Source organism: Choloepus didactylus, chromosome 3 (genome assembly GCF_015220235.1).
Source record: "Choloepus didactylus isolate mChoDid1 chromosome 3, mChoDid1.pri, whole genome shotgun sequence".
NCBI classification, from domain to species: domain Eukaryota; kingdom Metazoa; phylum Chordata; class Mammalia; order Pilosa; family Megalonychidae; genus Choloepus; species Choloepus didactylus.
Window position 1 is genome coordinate 129910569 of NC_051309.1, and position 21667 is coordinate 129932235.

General features: G+C 33.6%; 1 protein-coding gene across 1 annotated transcript in view; it reads left to right on the top strand.

The window, feature by feature from the left end:
- Positions 1-21667, top strand: part of METTL14 (methyltransferase like 14) — a 42023-nt gene that overhangs the window by 2713 nt on the left and 17643 nt on the right. Inside the window, exons 2-10 of the mRNA XM_037830551.1 lie at positions 1435-1523; positions 2201-2288; positions 3319-3399; positions 3778-3865; positions 6612-6702; positions 9124-9265; positions 12686-12778; positions 20098-20214; positions 21351-21561. Of these exons, the coding sequence (XP_037686479.1) occupies positions 1435-1523; positions 2201-2288; positions 3319-3399; positions 3778-3865; positions 6612-6702; positions 9124-9265; positions 12686-12778; positions 20098-20214; positions 21351-21561 (1000 nt within the window). The remainder of the gene's footprint in view (positions 1-1434; positions 1524-2200; positions 2289-3318; positions 3400-3777; positions 3866-6611; positions 6703-9123; positions 9266-12685; positions 12779-20097; positions 20215-21350; positions 21562-21667) is intronic.

Sequence of the window (21667 nt, forward strand, 5' to 3'; positions counted from 1 at the left end):
TTTATCTCCTATGAGTCAGGCATGTACTGGCTGCTGAGCATATAAAGATTAACAAGACCACATAAATGAGTTTACATTCAGTGGGGGAGAAGTTAACAAAAGTAAACTGATAAAAATTGAATTATACAAATAATTAATTAAAAGTTGCAGTAGAAACTGTGAAATAAACAGTATAAGTAGGAAAAAAAATAAACAACAAAACCATAGAAAGTATTAAGTGCTATGAAGTCATTAAGGAAAAAGGAAGCGAAAAGGAGACTAACGAGAGAGGACATCTATATACAGTGTTCATGGAAGAATTCTTTGAGGAAACAATTTGTACGCATCTGAGATGAAAAGAGAGTTGTAAGGCTTGAAAGCGTCCCAAGTAAAGGAAATAAATGTGTTTTCTCCTGACTACAGGGAATCAGAATTAGGAAGATTTTATGGAGGAGTTGAAATTTTAGGGACAGTTGGTATATTGGAAAGAGATATACCACTGGAGAAACCTGATGGAAGTGATTTGAAGTAACAGATTAAAAGGACAGTGGATAAAATGTGTAAGATCGGTACTAATGACTTGCTGCTCTCATATTTTAGTATGCCTTCTTCCCTTTCCTTAGCTAAAAGGACTATTTAATGCAGATTTCCTTATTCCTTCATGTGCTTAAAAATATTGGATGATTTCTCATAGCCTATAAATTACATTCTGTACTTCTTGGTCTGGCTTTTAAAGCTTTCCATGAACTGGTACCACTCTGTTTAGCTAGCCCAATCTCAACCAGTAATTTCTACGTGTGTTGTATTTTGCAAAATCCCCCTACTGCCAATCGATATTTGCATTACCATTTCTAACATATTAGAAATATACAATATTGTGCCTATAATCATTATAAAGACCTGGCTGGAATAAAACGGAATGGCTTTTTATTAGAACATGGGATAAATAAGGTACTGTTACGTGAGCTGATTCTAGATCTAATATGTTAGCTGCTATTTTTGTTATTGCTACTAGCACTGCTAAATTATGTTTTATTATTTACTTTAAAAGTAGAAAATTGGCTGAAGTTAAGTGTCTTAATTTCAGTTGTAACTGAAAGCATAAAATGCTTTACCAGCTGATGAAAGTGACATGGTTTTGTTCTGGGTTATTTTCAATTTGTTTTGCAAGCTATTTAACCATTTGTTTGCTTTGGTAGTTACAAATATTTGTTAATTTATTTTATTATTATTATTTTTTAAAATGGAATTTTATTGAGATATACTCTTATACCATATAATACATTCATAGTATACAACCAGTGGCTGTATTATATAGTTGGGCATTCATCGCCACAGTCAATTTTCAAGCAACAAATATTTATTTTAATGCTTGTTTTATTAAATGCTACTGCAAAAGCCTGGAAAGGCTATCTGCTGCATTGTAATTAAGTTTTGGTTTTTGCCTTTTCTCAGTTGGGAGCTGAAAGTGCGGACAGCATTGGTGCTGTGTTGAATAGCAAAGATGAGCAGAGAGAAATTGCTGAAACAAGAGAAACTTGCAGGTCAGTCGAGTAATTTTTTTTTTAGTGATATAGTAATATTGTGAAACAATCATTATTATAACAAACAAATAACCCTAAATGTCAAGTGTTTTGTTATGGAAAGCATCAGAATATTTTGGAAACATTGGTTTTATTGTTAATTCATGGATTATGAAAGATTTATTTTCTAAATATGTAAGTTCCCATTTATAAAGTAGATAGAAAATGTAATGCTAGACTGAGAGTTAGCTTATATACTATAAATAATTAATTACATACAAACAATTTTTATAGAAGAAACATACTTTACCCTAAAAGTGGTATTCAGGGAATATTCGTTTGATGGTTCAGAAAGCATTTCAGGATTTTGTAGTATTCTAGATATATTGAACACCAGTGTACTGAAAAGAGATTACTTATTATAGAAGGCTCTTTTGCAGTACATCTCTTATGACAGCTTATTTTGTCATTTGATTGCTTATTCATAAAAATAAATGTAGAATTGCCGATTAAACAGATTATATGACTTTTGGGGTGATTTATAAACTGGGTAAAATAGATAACCTTTAATCAAGAAAAAATTGCCTTGTTCTTTTTTATAACCTGTTATTTAATAATATATGTATTAATAGATGCATGTATATGTTTTGTATAAAATGTATTATATTTGAATGTGATACTTTAGTTTTAATTTTCAGGGCTTCCTATGATACCTCTGCTCCAAATGCAAAACGTAAGTATCTGGATGAAGGAGAGACAGATGAAGACAAAATGGAAGAATATAAGGCAAGTAGAGAGTGGGTTAATTTTATGGTGAGAATAAAATAAATCTCTGCAATAATAGATTCTTATTCAGGAAAATAAATTTCAGGGAAAGCTGAATTTTAGAATGTGCAAAATAATTGTCAGTAGCATGTGTTTTCTTATCAGTTAAATTAAAACCTTCATGTCAATTTTCTTTTCTTAAGTCAAGAGCTGTGTGGATTAAATTAGGTTATATGTATTAAGCACTTAGCACAATGCCTGGTAACCACTAGGCATTAATATTCTTAAAGAAGAGTGAGGAGGTTACTGTATCAAAAACTTTGAGTGATTGGAACAGATGTTGAGAGGCTGCAATACTGTCTTTTTTGAATTGTATTATTCCTTGTTAACTATATAGGATGGTACAATTAAAATATTTTGAGAACTCTTGAGCTAGATAGTAATGTAGAACCATTTCTGAAGGAGGCCCAAGAAAAAACCTAACTTCTATACTTCTAATTGCAGACTGAAATATTTCATTGAAATATTATGGAGGAAAAAACTGTCTCCATTTTCAAGTTAATTGTTATATAAATCCCTAGGAAGTTCAATGTTATAATTACCTAATCTCATGAATACTGTCTTGTGTGTTTTGCATTTTAATACATGCTAATATGTAATATATATATTTGTGATTGTATTAGGTCAAACAATACGAAATTGACAACATTCTAACATTTTTGACTTCTAACAAGAGTTATATATGGTTCAACCTAATAGAAATAAAACTGCCTCTTTGATCGTCCTATTTTTTTCATTATTAGAGCTAAATTTTGGTATTTATAGTATATATGAGATAAATCTAGACAATTCATCTAACAAGACATTAGTAGTTTTGGATAGTTAATGTTGAAGATTTTCAATTTTTTTTATTGTAAAAATAATCAACTGGTTAGATCTAATGGTGAGAAAGCAAAGACTTCAGTGGTAATTTAAAACATTTATTATCAATAAAATATTGATGTTAATAGTCCCTATTTATAAAATGTCTGTCTGATCTTCATTTCTCAAGGATGAGCTGGAAGTGCAACAGGAGGAAGAGAATTTGCCATATGAAGAAGAGATTTACAAAGATTCTAGTACTTTTCTTAAGGTAAATGAATAATTTTCAAATCTTTTAACTCTACATATTTAAGCTCTGTGCCTGAAAAATATTTTAAATAACCAGTTGCTCTTAAGATTTTCTTCAGTTATTGAGGAATTACTATAAAATAGAGAGCATTTAGAATTACAGATGAAATATTCTTCTGATTTTTGGCTATTTGGTATAAGATAATAGTGTATTCATATCTGAATACTGAAGAGGAATACTGTCACCTTAGCTGCCGTGTTTTTAAATAATACTAATCTTCTAATCTACTGATGTATCTGTCTTTATATTTTGTATGGCCTCGTAATAAAAAACAAAATACAGAGGTAGTGTATATACCTCAGAGTGTGTGTTATTAATTTCATTTTGACTTTTCTTTAGGGGACACAGAGCTTAAATCCCCATAATGATTATTGTCAGCATTTTGTAGACACTGGACATAGACCTCAGAATTTCATCAGGGATGTAGGTATGTCAGATTTGGTGGGAATATGCTATAGCTAACTCTCATTACATGCATGTAATTCATCTACTTTGTGGATTATTTCTAACAAAATTATTTTTCCTAGCTTGGTTTCCCTTTTCTGTTCTCAGTGCTCCCAGTACATTTGCTGGCAAGCGGTGTTCACTTTTTTTTTCTCTCTCTCTCTTCTTTATTACTTCCCTGTCTTTTTTCCAGTTTGATTTTGTAATTATCCCTGCATTTTTTAACAGCTTTTTTGAGCTATAACTTATATACTGTAGAGTTTACCCATTTACATTGTATAATTCATTGTTTTTAAAAATATATTCACAGGGTTGTGCGACCGTCACCTCAATGTAATTTTTGAACGTTTTCATCTTTTCTAAAGAAACCTTCTACAAGTTAGCAGTTAGTCCCTGTTTCCTCCCCTCATCTCCGCCCTCCTCCCCCTGCCCTTATCTACTTTCTGTCTTTATAAATTTGCCTATTCTGGACATTTCATTTAAATGGAATCATATAACGTGTTGTTTTCTGCTGGCATTTTTCACTTAGCATAATGTTTTCAAGGGCCATCCATGTTGTAGCATGTATCACCGCTTCATTTCTTTTTATTGCTAAATAATAGTCCATTGTATGGGGATACTATATATTGTTTATCCATTCATCTGTTGATGGACATTTGGGTCTTTCTTCTTTGGGGCTATTATGAACAACGCTCTTATGAACATTTATGTACAAGTTTTTGTCTGGATGTATGTTTTCATTTCTCTTGAGTATATACCTAGGAGTAGAATTGCTGGGTCATAAGGTAATTCTGTTTTTAACTCTTTGAGAAAATGTCTAACTGTTTTTCAAAGTGGCTGTACCATTGTTCATTCCTAGTTACAGTGTCAAGTTTCCAGTTTCTTCACATCCTTGCCACTTGTTATTGTCTTTCTTTTTGATTATAACCATCCTAGTAGTTATAAAGTGATATCTCATTGGGGTTTTGATTTGTATTTCCCTGGTAACTGATTATATTGAGCAGCTTTTCATGTGCTTATTTATTTATCTTTGGAGAAATGTCCAAACCCTTTCCCTATTCTTAAGTTGGCTGTTGGTCATTTTTATTATTGAGTTGTGAGAGTTCTTTATGTATTCTCGATACAAGTCCCTTACCACTCATGATTTGCAAATGTTTTCTCCCATTCTATGGGCTGTCTTTCCATTTTTTTGATGGTAATGCTTGGAGCACAAAAGTTTTAATTTTGATGTAATCCAGTTTATCTGTTTTTTCTCTTGTCATTTTGTAAGCAATGTTACATTTGAAATAGAAACTAATTTTTAATGTTTTCATAGCAAAATTGAGATGTAGTATAAAGACTTACGATTAATTGTTTAACAAAACTTTGATGTAAATCTTTGTGCTTTTAAGGCAAAGAAAACGTGTGTAGAAAACTGTTATAGATTGAGAAATAATTGTACCTTCTGTTTTGTAGATGATTGAGGGCTGACCCTACTATGATTAAAACCCAACTATAAGAAAATTTTGAAACTTGTTTTATTTTAAATTTTATCTGTAGACACTAAGGAGGCTTTAGAAAGTCTTTCACTTATACTCTTTGATATTAACTTTATTAATATATATACATTTAGTTTTTAAATTAGGAAGTTTACATAATTTAAATTCTTATGGATATGCTTCCTGTGGGGTTGGGAATAAAAACAATTAAGTGCTCATAACCATTTTATGTTGCAAAAAAAACCAGATAAGTGCTTTAAGAAATCTTTGCTATTCCTAGTCCTATTCATCCCAACCTAAAATCTCTTCTGAGGTTCAAAGATCCAAAATATTTATGAGCCATGGGAGTAGTGAGTCTCTGTTTTTAAATACCTGTGTATTTAAAGGCTTATAGACTTCATATATATATATAAAGATTGCCAATCTGTTGTGCCCTTTTTTTCCCTTTCTTTTAGCTAAAAAAAAAAAAAATTATGTATGTATTACATGTATCTCTGGAGATGTGAGATCTTTCAAACTGTAAATACTGATGAAGTAGAAAATATTCCTAGAGAAAGTGACTTGTCATGGAGTTGGTAGTACAATTAGATAAGGAATCAGCATGAGTGAAGTGAAAACTAATCTACTGGTAGGGCCTCATTATCTTCTTAACTTGATTAATCTGGAATTGTGTCCCTAGGGCATAGTCAATTAATTTATAATCGTCAGTAGTATTTTTCTCATTTTTGCTATTCTTTGTCTCTTTCCTTACCTAATCATAGAATGGGAAAAAAAAAAATTACTCCTTTGTTTTGGATAACTATTCAAGAAATTACATAGAAATCTCAACAATCACAAAAGTCTTTAGAAAAGAAATTTTTTTTTTAGCTAGAAGAAAGGGAAAAAAAGGGCACAATAGATTGGCAATCTTTTTTTTTTTTGTCTTCTGAGAACAGAATGATTAAACAATGCTCTGAGCAGATTTTTTTAACTTAATAAATATGAGAAATTAAATGGCCTATTGACATCATCTGGGCTTTAGCAATCTGTGTTTTTACCCTTATGAAGAGTTAGTGTCATTAGATATAAAATGTGTTTCTGAAAATTTAAAAAACACGATTGAAATGAACTATTTAAAAAAGAAGGGAGATTAAAACGGTGTGCATTGTTTTGTTACGTTTTGTTTTTTTGAGAGGGTTAATAACCTTTGAATTCACCAATACTAACTTCAGTTGTATTGAAATTTAAAATTTACTCTTTTTTTCCCCTCAGGTTTAGCTGACAGATTTGAAGAATACCCTAAACTGAGGGAGCTCATCAGACTTAAGGATGAGTTAATAGCCAAGTCTAACACCCCTCCTATGTAAGTGTTGCTATTCATTTTTTTTTTTTTGGTCCCCAACTCAGGTTTAATGTATCAATTGTTTATCCATAACCTTTGTTTTAAGAAAACTTTTAACACTAGGGATAACGTACTCTTATTTCTTCTTCTTTTTCTTTTAATTCAGTTTTATTGACATATATTCACATACCATATAATCATCCACAGTGTACAATCAGTTGTTCACAGTACCATTGTATAGTTGTGCTTCATCACCATAATCAATTTTTGAACATTTTCATTACTTGAAAAAAAAAAAGTAAAAAAGAACACCTAAAACATCCCATCCCCACTATCCCACCCTGTTTTTCAATTAATTTTTGTCCACATTTTTCTACTCCTCTGTCCATACACTGGATAAAAGGAGTGTGAGCCACAAGGTTTTCACAATCACGTAGTCACAGTGTGTAAGATACATAGTTACACAGTTGTCTTCAAGAATCAAGTCTACTGGGTTGCAGATCGGCAGTTTCAAGTATTTCCTTCTAGCTGTTACAATACGTAAAAACTACAAAGGGTTGTCTATATAGCCCATAAAATATACTGTAGAATGACCTCTCAACTCCTTTTGAAATCTCTCAGCCACTGAAACTGTTTATTTCATTTCGCTTCCCACTTTTGGTCAAGAAGACTTTCTCAATCCCACAATGACAGGTCCAGGCTCATCCCTGGGAGTCACATCCTGCATTGCCAGGGAGATTTACACCTCTGGGAGTCATGTTCCACGTAGAGGGGAAGGCAGTGAGTTTACCTGCCGAGTGAGCTTAGGGAGAGAGGGCCACCTCTGAGCAACGAAAGAGGTTCTCTGGGGGAGACTCCTAGACACAATTATAAGTAGGCTTAAACTCTCCTTTGCAATAACAGACTTCACAAGGGCAAGGCCCAAGAGCAAGGGCTTGGCTTACTAAATTGGCATTCATCAATCCTTGTGAGAATATCAGTAATTCCCTAGGTAGGGAAGTTTAATATTTCAGCATTTTCCCCCAATTCCTCAGGGGGAATACATTTTTATTCCCTGCCTAAATTACTTCATAATATATCAGGGTTTCACACTAACCTGTACAAACTACCAGATCTCACTTCCTATTCTAAGTTCCATGTAATTATGGTGTTTGAATAAATTGACCATACAAGTTAAATTATGTAGTGTGCTACAGAAAATATAGATCCTGCACCAAATAAATATCTCCTCCCTTTGTCTCACACAGAAGTTGAAGTTTTAAAACAAAGTCAATATTGTCCTTTACCCTTGGCCTGATTTGCCTTAGTCCTACCAGATCCTCTTCATTCATATCTCTGATTGAATTCTCAACTCTTTTTCAGTTATTTCTTCTTAATAGTAAAATATATTAGTTTGAAACTCCTCTGCTGAGAACACACATTTAACTTTTTTTTTCCAGCTTTCCAGGTCATTTTCTTAATGAGTTTTTAGATAACTTTTCTTCTTAAAAAAGCCATTTATATTTGTTGTATGCTTGATAATTTGCTTAAATTTGTCTTTAATATAAATTTTTTTCTCACAAAGTAGTTGTTTAATTGTAAAAAATTTAGAAAATATAGATGAAAGGAAAGAATAAAATAAAAATTAATTGTATCTCAGCATCCAGGAATAGCTGTTTTAACTCTTTGGAATAATAATCCATTTTAACCTTTGGTAAATGGAATAATTTTTTTCTTCAGAAATGAGTGTGAAGTTTTTGATATTAGAGAATCTGTTCCATATTTAGCTTGTCTTGAATGTTTTGTACAATTAACAATTTGATAAAACATATTGTTTGTTTATAAACAGGCCTATTTGGGAAAAAATTTGAGCAGACTCTAATAGTCATTGTATTTTAAAATGTTTTTACATTTAAAGTATTTTAGATTTAAAACACTTTTATACTGTTGTAAAAATAGCCTTTCAGCAAAGGCTAATGGTAATTTAGCTTGAGAGGACTTTTAATATAAGCAATTTTACTTATGAACAAACTAACAGAAGAAAATTACATCCATATCCAGGAACATTTTTAGAGAGAGGATTTAAAAACTTACAGAGAAATAGTTTTTATAACTGAACTAAACAGTTGAGAAAAAAACTTAAATAATATTTATTAGAAAATTCTGATGATACTAGAAAGGTATTCAGAGACTTCTGAACATCTGAATATGGATTTTCAGTGTAAAAATGACTGAAGAATGTATTCTGTAAGTACATGGGGAATACGTAGTAATGTCTATGCCCTAGGGAAGAGTGTTGGTAGATGGTTTACTGTCTGTTCTTTACTGAAGAAAGGCACTCCTCCATTAAAAGGCATTTAGTAATTAGCTCATGATTATCTTGTAAATAGTGCTAATAGTTAAGAAATTTCTTTCATTACCATCTGTAAGGTATTTCTCATTTTTTATACTTTCATCAAATAGGTACTTACAAGCAGATATAGAAGCTTTTGACATCAGAGAATTAACACCCAAATTTGATGTGATTCTCCTGGAACCCCCTTTAGAAGAATATTATCGAGAGACTGGCATCACAGCTAATGAAAAATGCTGGACTTGGGATGATGTACGATAAAATTTTCTTTATTCTAATGAGTTATGTATTTTTAAAATGATTATTTGATCAGAAAGTGAAATTATAAATATCACTACTTTGTAGGGATAATAAATATAGATTTATATGTCTTGTGGCTAAAAGTCTAAGGTACATTGACAAATATTACACTGTCTTTAGGCTGATTCTCCTTTTTCAGGAAAAAATTGAGCAGGTAGTAAGTGAGTTGGCTATAGAAGACTCACAATCTCAGTCTTAGAGTCCCTGAATATGTAGTTAGAAAAGTCTTTAAAAAGGCAGAATAAAAACTCATCTTGCATTTGGTTAGTTTTGTAAACATCAGAGTATAACATGCATAAAACATTATCCCTGCTCTTCAAGATGCTTATAATATACTGGATAAAAAGGATATATAAACATGTAATTTCATTATAATGTAATTGATATGAAAAAGTTGTATTTTCTCAAATAAAACTAAGCAAGGTGATAACTTCAATTAGTTGCTTAAGGTATATGTTTTTACTGATCAGTTACAAAAATGACAAATATTTGTTGAGTACCCATTCTGTACTACACATTGTGCTAGGTGCCAGAGATTCAAAGATGAGTAAGACTTAATACTTGTCTTTCAGGAGCACACAGTTTAGTAGGCTGAACATTGACCCAACAGATAATTATGTTATAATTTTGTTAGTTTGATAATGGAGGATTGCAGAAGATGCTATGAGAACAAATGACCAGGCCTATGGAGGTGGGGCACATGAATATACAGGAGGTGACACATGACAAATATACATAGTTGGCATTGGCCCTATGAAGAAAAGTGTGGGAAAGGGATTCTAAGCAGAAGGAACAGCAAAAGACAATCTCCGATTTATTGGAGAGGGAGGTTTATGTGTTGGTTGGTGTTGTTTGAACACAGATTGGGATTATCTTATTATGATATCTTCTTAGGTGCTTGGACCTTTATCTGGAAGCTTTTGAAGGGCTTTAAACAGTTTGGTTAAAGTAAACCATTTAGTAAAAATGGTCTGATTGCTGCACGGAGGCTGAATTAGAGGGAAAGAAGTCTGGAGAAGGGAGAGCAGTTAGAAGATTGTTGCAGGAACCTGGTTATGAAGTGAAGGAGCCCTGAATTAGGGTGGTGGTAGTAGGAATAGAAAGAAGGCAATAAATTCAAGAATGTTTAGAAGATACATTAATAAGACTTAGTGATTGGGACGAGGGGAGGAGGTAAGGATGGCAAAAGTGTTTATCTTGGGTAGTGGATAGAGTTATCACCAACAAAGAGCGAATATAGGAATAGTTGCAGGATTAAACGGGTTATGTAATGTTAGACAAGTTGATTTTGGGATGTGTGTGAGACATTCAGGTGGAGGAGGTAATAGGAATATGACGCTCAAAGGATAGATCTGGTGTTGAAATAGATTTTGGAGTGATTAGCACATTAAACCCTTAAGAATTGATGAGTTTGTCCAGGGATAATGTCTCAATTGAGATAAAATGTGGACAGACATAAAGCCTCAGGAAACATTTACAAGTGTAAAGAGATATAAAAAAGAATGGGTCAGAGAGGTAGGAGCATCAGGAGGATATGAATGTCATGAAAGCCAAGGGAATAGGGAATTTCATGGTGAGAGTAATTAGGAATGTCATGGGCAGAAGAGAGGTAGAGAAAAGAAAGAACCAAAACTATTTATAGGACTAGTGTTTCATAGGAAACTGTTTTGAATCCTTGCATGTCCTTTCTGAGTTAATGATACTTAGTATTGTTAATAATATTTATTTTTCAAGATTTACCTCCAGTTCTTCCTCTTTCACGGAGCTTTGCCTGTTGGCTTCAGTACCCCTGGCACTTTCATTTATTACATTGTTATGGCACTCCCCCCCGCCACCGATTATAAATGTTATCTGTACTTATTGTTGAAAATTCAGGAAAGTGTACAGATATGGTATTCCTAAAACTTAAGGTTAGAGACTTAAGGCTCTTGATTTTATTGCTGAGAAGCTTTACAGAGAGGTCATGCAAATTGACATCTTCTGGTAGTGTTTAAGATGTCTTCCTAACCAAAACTTTGCTGTTGCCCCAAATAGAGCACAATTAATGGCTTTGAAATACATATTTGAATATCGTTAAAGGGGAAATTTTAGGTTGTATATATGTTACTAGAATAAAAATTGAAAACAAAACAAAACATAGGACTGTATAACACAATGAACCCTAATGTAAACCATGAACTATAATTAATACTGCAATTATAACAATATTCTTTCATCAGTTGTAACAAACCTTGCTGATGCAAAGTGTTGATGTTGGAGGGTGGGTTTGGGAATTATATATTTTCTGCATAATTTTTCTATAAACCTGCAATTTTTCTAATTAAAAATAAAAAGAATGTCATTTTCCCCATGCTGTACTCAAAATTGAATATTAATATTAAAAACATGTTTTGTCAGTTCAACCAAAAGGAAAGAAAATTTTAAAAAATGAATTGCCTATCTTTGATTAGTACAGCCAATCTCTCTGTGAGATTTGGGCAGTAAAGGCACAAGACCCTCAATTATATATGACAAACTAATAGAGTTTTTGAAATAAAGAAATTCCATTTTATAGGTATATCCTTGATTTCAGTTTAATTTCACTTAACTTCAGCTCTGGCTGTTGTATTGAAAAAGTTTTATCTGGCCCTAGAGCCCCAAGCTCTCCTGAACCATGGTTTCTGGAATTTTTTGATGGTTAAAGAAAGCTGAGGGGTGGGGGAGAGAATGTCATATAAAATGTTTGCTTCTACTGTCATTTATGAGACTATGGTGTTTCTGAAATTTAGAAATTTAATTATTAAGAACTTTTTTCAATGTGGCATGCTCAATATATATAAGCCAAACAAAATTATAGATTATATATTTTTTTATTTCAGACTTAAAGTAGTCACTGTAATAAGATATGTATATTAAATTATTTTCTCTAGAGCTGTTCTACAGGTACTTGAAGCCATAGTCCTCTCAAACACTGTTATAGTTCATTTTAATTTTGCTCCTAAATTTGGGGTCATTTAAGCTCTTTTCATATCAGTTTCTCTTCTGTAAATGGTAAAGGCTTGCTGTAGAATCTCTCTCAAGCTGGATTTTGTAAAATTTCCTAATTCTATAAATATGTTTTCCTATGAGCTTTTCCTGTGTTAGAGCAAGGGTATATATGTTTGTGGTATGCATGCAAGTGTGTGTGGTTGTTTGTATATAGAATAAGAAAATAACATTAGAATAAAAAATTTTTAAGGATAAAATTTATTTTTCATTGTATTTCCAAATTAAAATGGGTGCATTTAAAGAACGCATCTGTTGAGGGTACTGATAAATCACAATGAATGTTCATTTGCATTTAGGATAAATGGGAAACAATACTTTATGCAATATTGTTTTGATTTCTTATAGATTATGAAGTTAGAAATTGATGAGATTGCAGCACCTCGATCATTTATTTTTCTCTGGTGTGGTTCTGGGGAGGGATTGGACCTCGGAAGAGTGGTAAGGTGGTGGTTTTTGAAAGTGGATTTTTAAATTCATAAGAAAAAAATGTAACATAATGTGTTGCATGAAAGTTTGGAGATTAATGTTATTTTGTCCTTTAGCAGCCCTGAAATATTCAGACGAAAAAAATGTTCAGAAAAGAATGAAAAAATGGCAGTACTCTGTGAGTTAACTCACACTAGAGATGAATGTAGCTCTTTCAAAATGTAGCTTATTATAACTGCAGGAAGAGAGCAGTTGAGCGATTTGAAATTCCAAATTGCAGTTCAAAATGAACTGCTTAAGTGTCATTTACTATAAGTAACTAAATGGTGCTGTTCTAAAATGGAAGCCAGATCATATTGGGAAAGTAACACAGTATCTGGAACCCAATGTAGTTTGAATGAATGACAGAAAGAATTATAGCATGTCAATTTATTTTTAAGTACCTATATTTAATTTGTTTCAGAGCTTTTCTTTTTTTTGATTTGGAGCATTTTGGATTTCTAAATGAAAACAAAATAATATACTCTGTTTTATTTGAGAATAATGGGAGTGTTGTGGCTGGTTGTCAGGAGTCTTCAGTTTTGGTTTAAATTCTGCTGCTGTCTGACAGTAAGACTTTGGGCAGGAAGGTACTTAGTCTTGTGGGTCTTACTGTCCTCACCTGTTATTGGATATTACTTTCCATTTTTGAACATGTTACATGTTATACAACTAATTATCTCATTTAATCATGCTAATTTGGGAAAAATGCCCATTTAATAGGTAAAGAATTTAAATAGGATTATTTGAGATAATAAAGTAGGATTTTATTGAGGTAAATTTATGCTCAAGTTCTGGAATTCTGCAATCACAAATATATTTTATGTATAAAACACTAGTTTGAGATTGTTGGGTAACATCATTGCTTCACTTATTAATCCTGTCATTTTTTAATCCCGAGGTAAGATAACCATACTCCAACTGGGGAACTCTATTCTTTTAGTGGCAACTCTTCAGCATGTTATGGAAGAGCTTACAAAACAGACAGAAAGAAAAATACTGTATGTTTTTTACAGGCATATTGGTATTTACCTTTTATAGCTATAATGTCTGTGTTTGGTATTTTCTTCCACCCCCAAAATTAGGTTGAAAGTGATTAGGAGGTTTTATATTATTTGTTGCCACAGTTTAGCATATTGGTGAAAGCGGATATTGGCCAAGATGATTACAAAAATAATTCAGCCTGAGAAATACTCATGAGCTTTTGGTAAATTAGCTTTTGTTAATTAGGGCCTGTAGGATTTAGGCCCTTGTGGTGTATAATGAACACCCAGTGTGAAAAAAATATTTGATGACAGGACCAGATATTGCTTTTGATCTTTGAGGTTTTAAAATAAAAATCTAAGTTTCATGTTGAGGTGTATCTCACTGTATACAATTGCAGCATTCCTGAAAAGGGCATATGTTTTGTGCTCCACTGTATTTTTATATGTACTTGATCATAGCACCAATGGTAATCTACTACACAATTTACTTATTTCCTCCACTTACTCTTCTTTTTTTTTTTTTTTTTTAATCTTCATTTTATTGAGATATATTCACATTCCACGCATTCATACAAAACAAATCGTACTTTTGATTGTTTACAGTACCATTACATAGTGGTACATTCATCACCCAAATCAATCCCTGACACCTTCATTAGCACACACACAAAAATAACAAGAATAATTAGAGTGAAAAAGAGCAATTGAAGTAAAAAAGAACACTGGGTACCTTTGTCTGTTTGTTTCCTTCCCCTATTTTTCTACTCATGCATCCATAAACTAGACAAAGTGGAGTGTGGTCCTTATGGCTTTCCCAATCCCATTGTCAACCCTCATAAGCTACATTTTTATACAACTGTCTTCGAGATTCATGGGTTCTGGGTTGTAGTTTGATAGTTTCAGGTATCCACCACCAGCTACCCCAATTCTTTAGAACCTAAAAAGGTTGTCTAAAGTGTGCATAAGAGTGCCCACCAGAGTGACCTCTCGGCTCCTTTTGGAATCTCTCTGCCACTGAAGCTTATTTCATTTCCTTTCACATCCCCCTTTTGGTCAAGAAGATGTTCTCCGTCCCACGATGCCAGGTCTACATTCCTCCCCGGGAGTCATATTCCACGTTGCCAGGGAGATTCACTCCCCTGGGTGTCTGATCCCACGTAGGGGGGAGGGCAGTGATTTCACCTTTCAAGTTGGCTTAGCTAGAGAGACAGGGCCACATCTGAGCAACAAAGAGGCATTCGGGAGGAGGCTCTTAGGCACAACCATAGGGAGGCCTAGCCTCTCCTTTGCAGCAACCGTCTTCCCAAGGGTAGAACCTGTGGTAGAGGGCTCAACCCATCAAACCACCAGTCCCCTATGTTTGTGGTCATGTTAGCAACCATGGAGGTGGGGTAGGCGAATACCCCTGCATTCTCCACAGGCTCCTCAAGGGGGCACTACATCTTTTTTTTTTTTCCCTGTTTTTCTTTTTTTTTTTTTTTTTTTTAACTTTCCCTTCTTTTTTAAATCAACTGTATGAAAAAAAAGTTAAAAAGAAAACAAACATACAATAAAAGAACATTTCAAAGGGACCATAACAAGGGAGTAAGAAAAAGACAACTAACCTAAGATAACTGCTTAACTTCCAACATGTTCCTACTTTACCCCAAGAAAGTTACATAATATAGCAACATTTCTGTGAACTTGTTCCTACTATATCCATCAGAAATTAACAGACTATAGTCATTCCTGGGCATCCCCAGAACGTTAAATAGCTTATCTGTTCTTCTTGGATTATTGTTCCCCCTTCCTTAATTGCTCTCTATTGCTAGTTCCCCTACATTCTACATTATAAACCATTTGTTTTACATTTTTCAAAGTTCACATTAGTGGTAGCATATAATATTTCTCTTTTTGTGCCTGGCTTATTTCGCTCAGCATTATGTCTTCAAGGTTCATCCATGTTGTCATATGTTTCACGAGATCGTTCCTTCTTACTGCCGTGTAGTATTCCATCGTGTGTATATACCACATTTTATTTATCCACTCATCTGTTGAAGGACATTTGGGTTGTTTCCATCTCTTGGCAATTGTGAATAATGCTGCTATGAACATTGGCGTGCAGATATCTGTTCGTGTCACTGCTTTCCGATCTTCCGGGTATATACCGAGAAGTGCAATCGCTGGATTGAAAGGTAACTCTATATCTAGTTTTCTAAGGAACTGCGAGACTGACTTCCAGAGTGGCTGAACCATTATACAGTCCCACCAACAGTGAATAAGAGTTCCAATTTCTCCACATCCCCTCCAGCATTTGTAGTTTCCTGTTTGTTTAATGGCAGCCATTCTAATCGGTGTTAGATGGTATCTCATTGTGGTCTTAATTTGCATCTCTCTAATAGCTAGTGAAGCTGAACATTTTTTCATGTGTTTCTTGGCCATTTGTATTTCCTCTTCAGAGAACTGTCTTTTCATATCTTTTGCCCATTTTATAATTGGGCTGTCTGTACTATTGTCATTGAGTTGTAGGATTTCTTTATATATGCAAGATATCAGTCTTTTGTCAGATACATGGTTTCCGAAAATTTTTTCCCATTGAGTTGGCTGCCTCTTTACCTTTTTGAGAAATTCCTTCCAGGTGCAGAAACTTTTAAGCTTGCGGAGTTCCCATTTATCTATTTTCTCTTTTGTTGCTTGTGCTTTGGGTGTAAAGTCTAGGAAGTGGCCGCCTAATACAAGGTCTTGAAGATGTTTTCCTACATTATCTTCTAGGAGTTTTATGGTACTTTCTTTTATATTGAGATCTTTGGTCCATTTTGAGTTAATTTTTGTGTAGGGGGTGAGGTAGGGGTCCTCTTTCATTCTTTTGGATATGGATATCCAACTCTCCCAGCCCCATTTGTTGAAAAGACCATTATGACTCAGTTCAGTGACTTTGGGGGCCTTATCAAAGATCAGTCGGCCATAGATCTGAGGGTCTATCTCTGAATTCTCAATTCGATTCCATTGATCTATATGTCTATCTTTGTGCCAGTACCATGCTGTTTTGGCAACTGTGGCTTTATAATAAGCTTCAAAGTCAGGGAGTGTAAGTCCTCCCACTTCGTTTTTCTTTTTTAGAGTGTCTTTAGCAATTCCAGGCATCTTCCCTTTCCAAATAAATTTGATAACTAGCTTTTCCAAGTCTGCAAAGTAGGTTGTTGGAATTTTGATTTGGATTGCATTGAATCTGTAGATGAGTTTGGGTAGAATTGACATCTTAATGACATTTAGTCTTCCTATTCATGAACATGGAATATTTTTCCATCTTTAAGGTCCCCTTCTATTTCTTTTAGTAGAGTTATGTAGTTTTCTTTGTATAGGTCTTTTACATCTTTGGTTAAGTTGATTCCTAGGTACTTGATTTTTTTAGTTGCTATTGAAAATGGTATCTTTTTCTTGAGTGTCTCTTCAGTTTGTTCATTTCTAGCATATAGAAACATTACTGACTTATGTGCATTAATCTTGTATCCCGCTACTTTGCTAAATTTGTTGATTAGCTCTAGTAGCTGTATCGTCGATTTCTCAGGGTTTTCTAGATATAAGATCATATCATCTGCAAACAATGACAGTTTTACTTCTTCTTTTCCAATTTGGATGCCTTTTATTTCTTTGTCTTGCCGGGTTGCCCTGGCTAGCACTTCCAGCACAATGTTGAATAACAGTGGTGACAGTGGGCATCCTTGTCTTGTTCCTGATCTTAGAGGGAAGGCTTTCAGTCTCTCACCATTGAGTACTATGCTGGCTGTGGGTTTTTCATATATGCTCTTTATCATGTGGAGGAAGTTTCCTTCAATTCCTACCTTTTGAAGTGTTTTTATCAAAAAGGGATGTTGGATTTTGTCAAATGCTTTTTCAGCATCTATTGAGATGATCAATTGATTTTTCCCTTTTGACTTGTTAATGTGCTGTAATACATTCATTGATTTTCTTATGTTGAACCATCCTTGCATGCCTGGAATGAACCCCACTTGGTCATGGTGTATGATTTTTTTAATGTGTCTTTGGATTCCATTTGCAAGTATTTTGTTGAGGATTTTTGCATCGATATTCATTAGGGAGATTGGCCGGTAGTTTTCCTTTTTTGTAACATCTTTGCCTGGTTTTGGTATTAGATTGATGTTAGCTTCATAAAATGAGTTAGGTAGTGTTCCATTTTCTTCAATGTTTTGAAAGAGTTTGAGTAAGATTGGTGTCAGTTCTTTCTGGAAAGTTTGGTAGAATTCCCCTGTGAAGGCATCTGGCCCTGGGCATTTATTTGTGGGAAGATTTTTGATGACTGATTGGATCTCTTTGCTTGTGATGGATTGGTTGAGGTCTTCTATTTCTTCTCTGGTCAGTCTAGGTTGTTCATATGTTTCCAGGAAATTGTCCATTTCCTCTACATTATCCAGTTTGTTGCCATACAGTTGTTCATAGTATCCTCTTACAATTTTTTTTAATTTCTTCAGGATCTGCAGTTATGTCACCTTTTTCATTCATTATTTTGTTTATATGGGTCTTCTCTCTTTTTGATTTTGTCAGTCTAGCTAGGGGCTTGTCAATCTTGTTGATCTTCTCAAAGAACCAACTTTTGGTGATATTTATCCTCTCTCTTGTTTTTTTGTTCTCTATGTCATTTATTTCTGCTTTAATCCTTGTTATTTCTTTTCTTGTACTTGGTTTAGGATTGGTTTGCTGTTCATTTTCTAGCTTCTTCAGTTGATCCATTAGTTCTTTGATTTTGGCTCTTTCTTCCTTTTTAATATATGCGTTTAGTGCTATAAATTTCCCCCTTAGCACTGCTTTTGCTGCATCCCATAGGTTTTGGTATGTTGTGTTCTCATTTTCATTCGTCTCTATATATTTAGCAATTTCTCTTGCTATTTCTTCTTTAACCCACTGATTGTTTAGGTGTTGTTTAACCTCCAGGTATTTGTGAATTTTCTAAGTCTCTGATGGTTATTGACTTCTAATTGTATTCCATTGTGGTCAGAGAATGTGCTTTGAATAATTTCAATCTTTTTAAATTTATTGAGGCTTGTTTTATGTCCCAGCATATGATCTATTCTGGAGAAAGTTCCATGAGCACTAGAAAAGTATGTGTATCCTGGTGATTTGGGATGTAATGTCCTGTATATGTCTGTTAAATCTAATTCATTTATTAGATTGTTTAGGTTTTCAATTTCCTTATTGGTCTTCTGTCTGGTTGATCTATCTATAGGAGAGAGTGATGTGTTGAAGTCTCCCATAATTATTGTGGAAACCTCAATTGCTTCCTTTAGTTTTTCCAGTGTTTCTCTCATGTATTTTGTGGCACCTTGATTGGGTGCATAGACATTTACGATTGTTATTTCTTCTTGCTGAATTGCCCCTTTTATTATTATGTAGTGGCCTTCTTTGTCTCTCAAAACATCCCTGCATTTGAAGTCTATTTTATCTGAGATTAATATTGCTACACCTGCTTTCTTTTGGCTGTAGCTTGCATGAAATATTTTTTTCCATCCTTTCACTTTCAGTTTCTTTGTGTCCCTGTGTCTAAGATGAGTCTCTTGTATGCAACATATTGATGGTTCATTTTTTTTGATCCATTCTGCCTCCACTTACTCTTAAATTAACTGAGAATAAGGACTGTGGTTTATTCTTGGCTTTATTCCCAGCAGCTGGCCAGTACCTGCATATAATAGGCCATCAAAATGTTTCCTTGAGGAAAACGATGTGTTAGTATGTGTTTTGTGTTCATATATAACAGATTTTTGGATGCTAAGATTCAAATATCTTTATTTTTAGAGTAAAGATGAAAGTAAATTTTTCCTCAATAGATATATGTAACAATTTTAATAGTCTGAATTTTAAAAAATTGTTTGTATTAAATATAGAAATATAGGTTTATAGCATGTTCTCATCAGAGGGTGGAAAATTGAAGTGACAGGAATCAAATTATCTTTTAGATTATCTTGTGATTACAGAAAGGCTGAGCATTTCTTTATGATTAAAACAGCTTCTATTGCTGGTAAGATAGTATTAAAGAGTTGAGGTTTTATATAATCCTTGGTATGTCTTGATATTTAATATTATATAGCACATATAATATATTATAACATCCCAAATTACATGTATTTTATCTTGTGGCTGTATATTTCAATACGGCGTTTCTTTTCTTCTGTTTCTGTAGTAAAACAAAATTACCATGCCCCTTTGGAATTTAATGTCACAAATCTGTAGAAAGTTTTAAAATGCTAGTTGATTATTTTAAGTATTGTTTATTTAAGTTAAGGATTTAAAAAAAAAAAATTCTTTCATGTCTAGTGTTTACGCAAGTGGGGCTATAGAAGATGTGAAGATATTTGTTGGATTAAAACCAATAAAAACAATCCTGGGAAGACTAAGACTTTAGATCCAAAAGCTGTCTTCCAAAGAACAAAGGTACTGCCTTTACTGCTTTGTTTTCTTGATTTTCATTATTTTCTCTCAGGCTTTTCCAAATCGCCATATACTCTTTAATTAATTTGGGTGAAAAGGTCCTTTTCTTAGACTTGTTAAAATGGCATTGAACATTATAAGAATGCATCTGAATTAATTTTAAAGTGTTGCATTCACTGTGTTAGATCAGCCTCCACTGTGCTGGAGAAGGGAATATATAGTCCTGCATGTTCTAAACTGCTGGAATTCTAAGTCAGATATGAGCCTTTGGTACCTAGCTCCCAGAACTTTTCCTTCTCTAGGCCCAGGAAGAAGAGACTCATAATTGCCTGCTAAGAGGCATAGTTCTCTCCTCTTCCTTTTTCTTTTTTCCTACATAAAAACCCTGAGAACCTACAAAAGAGTCCTGGAGAACCTCTGCTTCATATGATTCAGCCCTGCTGTCGTCTGGCATTAACAGTCTGTGTCCTTTGGCCTCTCACTGATTAGGGAGCCACTGGTGGGAGGATCTTTCTTAAGTCTTTCTTGGACTGGAAAATTCTTTTGAAGGGAACTAAGCTACCCTTGCCACTGTTGGTTCATGGAGTCGAGTAAGCGATGAAATTTATGTAATCCTTTTTCCTCCACTCCCCAATCCAGATTTAATAGGGAAAGTTAAAAAAAAAAAAAAAAAAAAAAGGTTTGATTTTAGCATTTACTTTTGTTGAACATTTGTAAGTCTGTATCCATATTTTAAGTCCCCTGTTAGTGTAAAAAGACTGTTGCCTTCTGTATTGTTTTGATCTTGGGTCATAGAAGAACCACTATAGCATCATTTGAAGATTCAAAGTCAAGAACAGGTTTCCAGAACGGGTGAAGATAAATTGTTAACAAGTATTGCAGAAGAAAAGACTCAGTGGTGATTGACTCACTTCTAAAATCTGATAGCCCCAACTTGAACGCTTTCTTTTCTAGGTTCCCTGGCAGTCTTCCCACATACAGAGATCCAGGCTTTCCTAGTCTGTGTTTGCCTATAGAAATAGATCCCAAAGTTTCAGAGAAATGAGAATTATTTTGAAATTGGGAATATCAGAAATATAAAATGTTATGAAATATGATGATGAAAAAATATTAATTGATCTGTTCTTATTGTTATTTAGGAACACTGCCTAATGGGGATCAAAGGAACTGTTAAACGTAGCACAGATGGGGACTTCATTCATGCTAATGTTGACATTGACTTAATTATCACAGAAGAACCTGAAATCGGCAATATAGAAAAACCTGTAGAAATATTTCATATAATTGAACATTTTTGCCTTGGTAGAAGACGCCTTCATCTTTTTGGAAGAGATAGTACAATTCGACCAGGTAGGACCTTAGGTTTTTGTTTTTTGTTTTTTTGTTTTTTTTTCATTCTTCATGGTTCCTTGGAATATGAGTGTCAAGAAATAGGACACAGTGCTGTATAAAATAA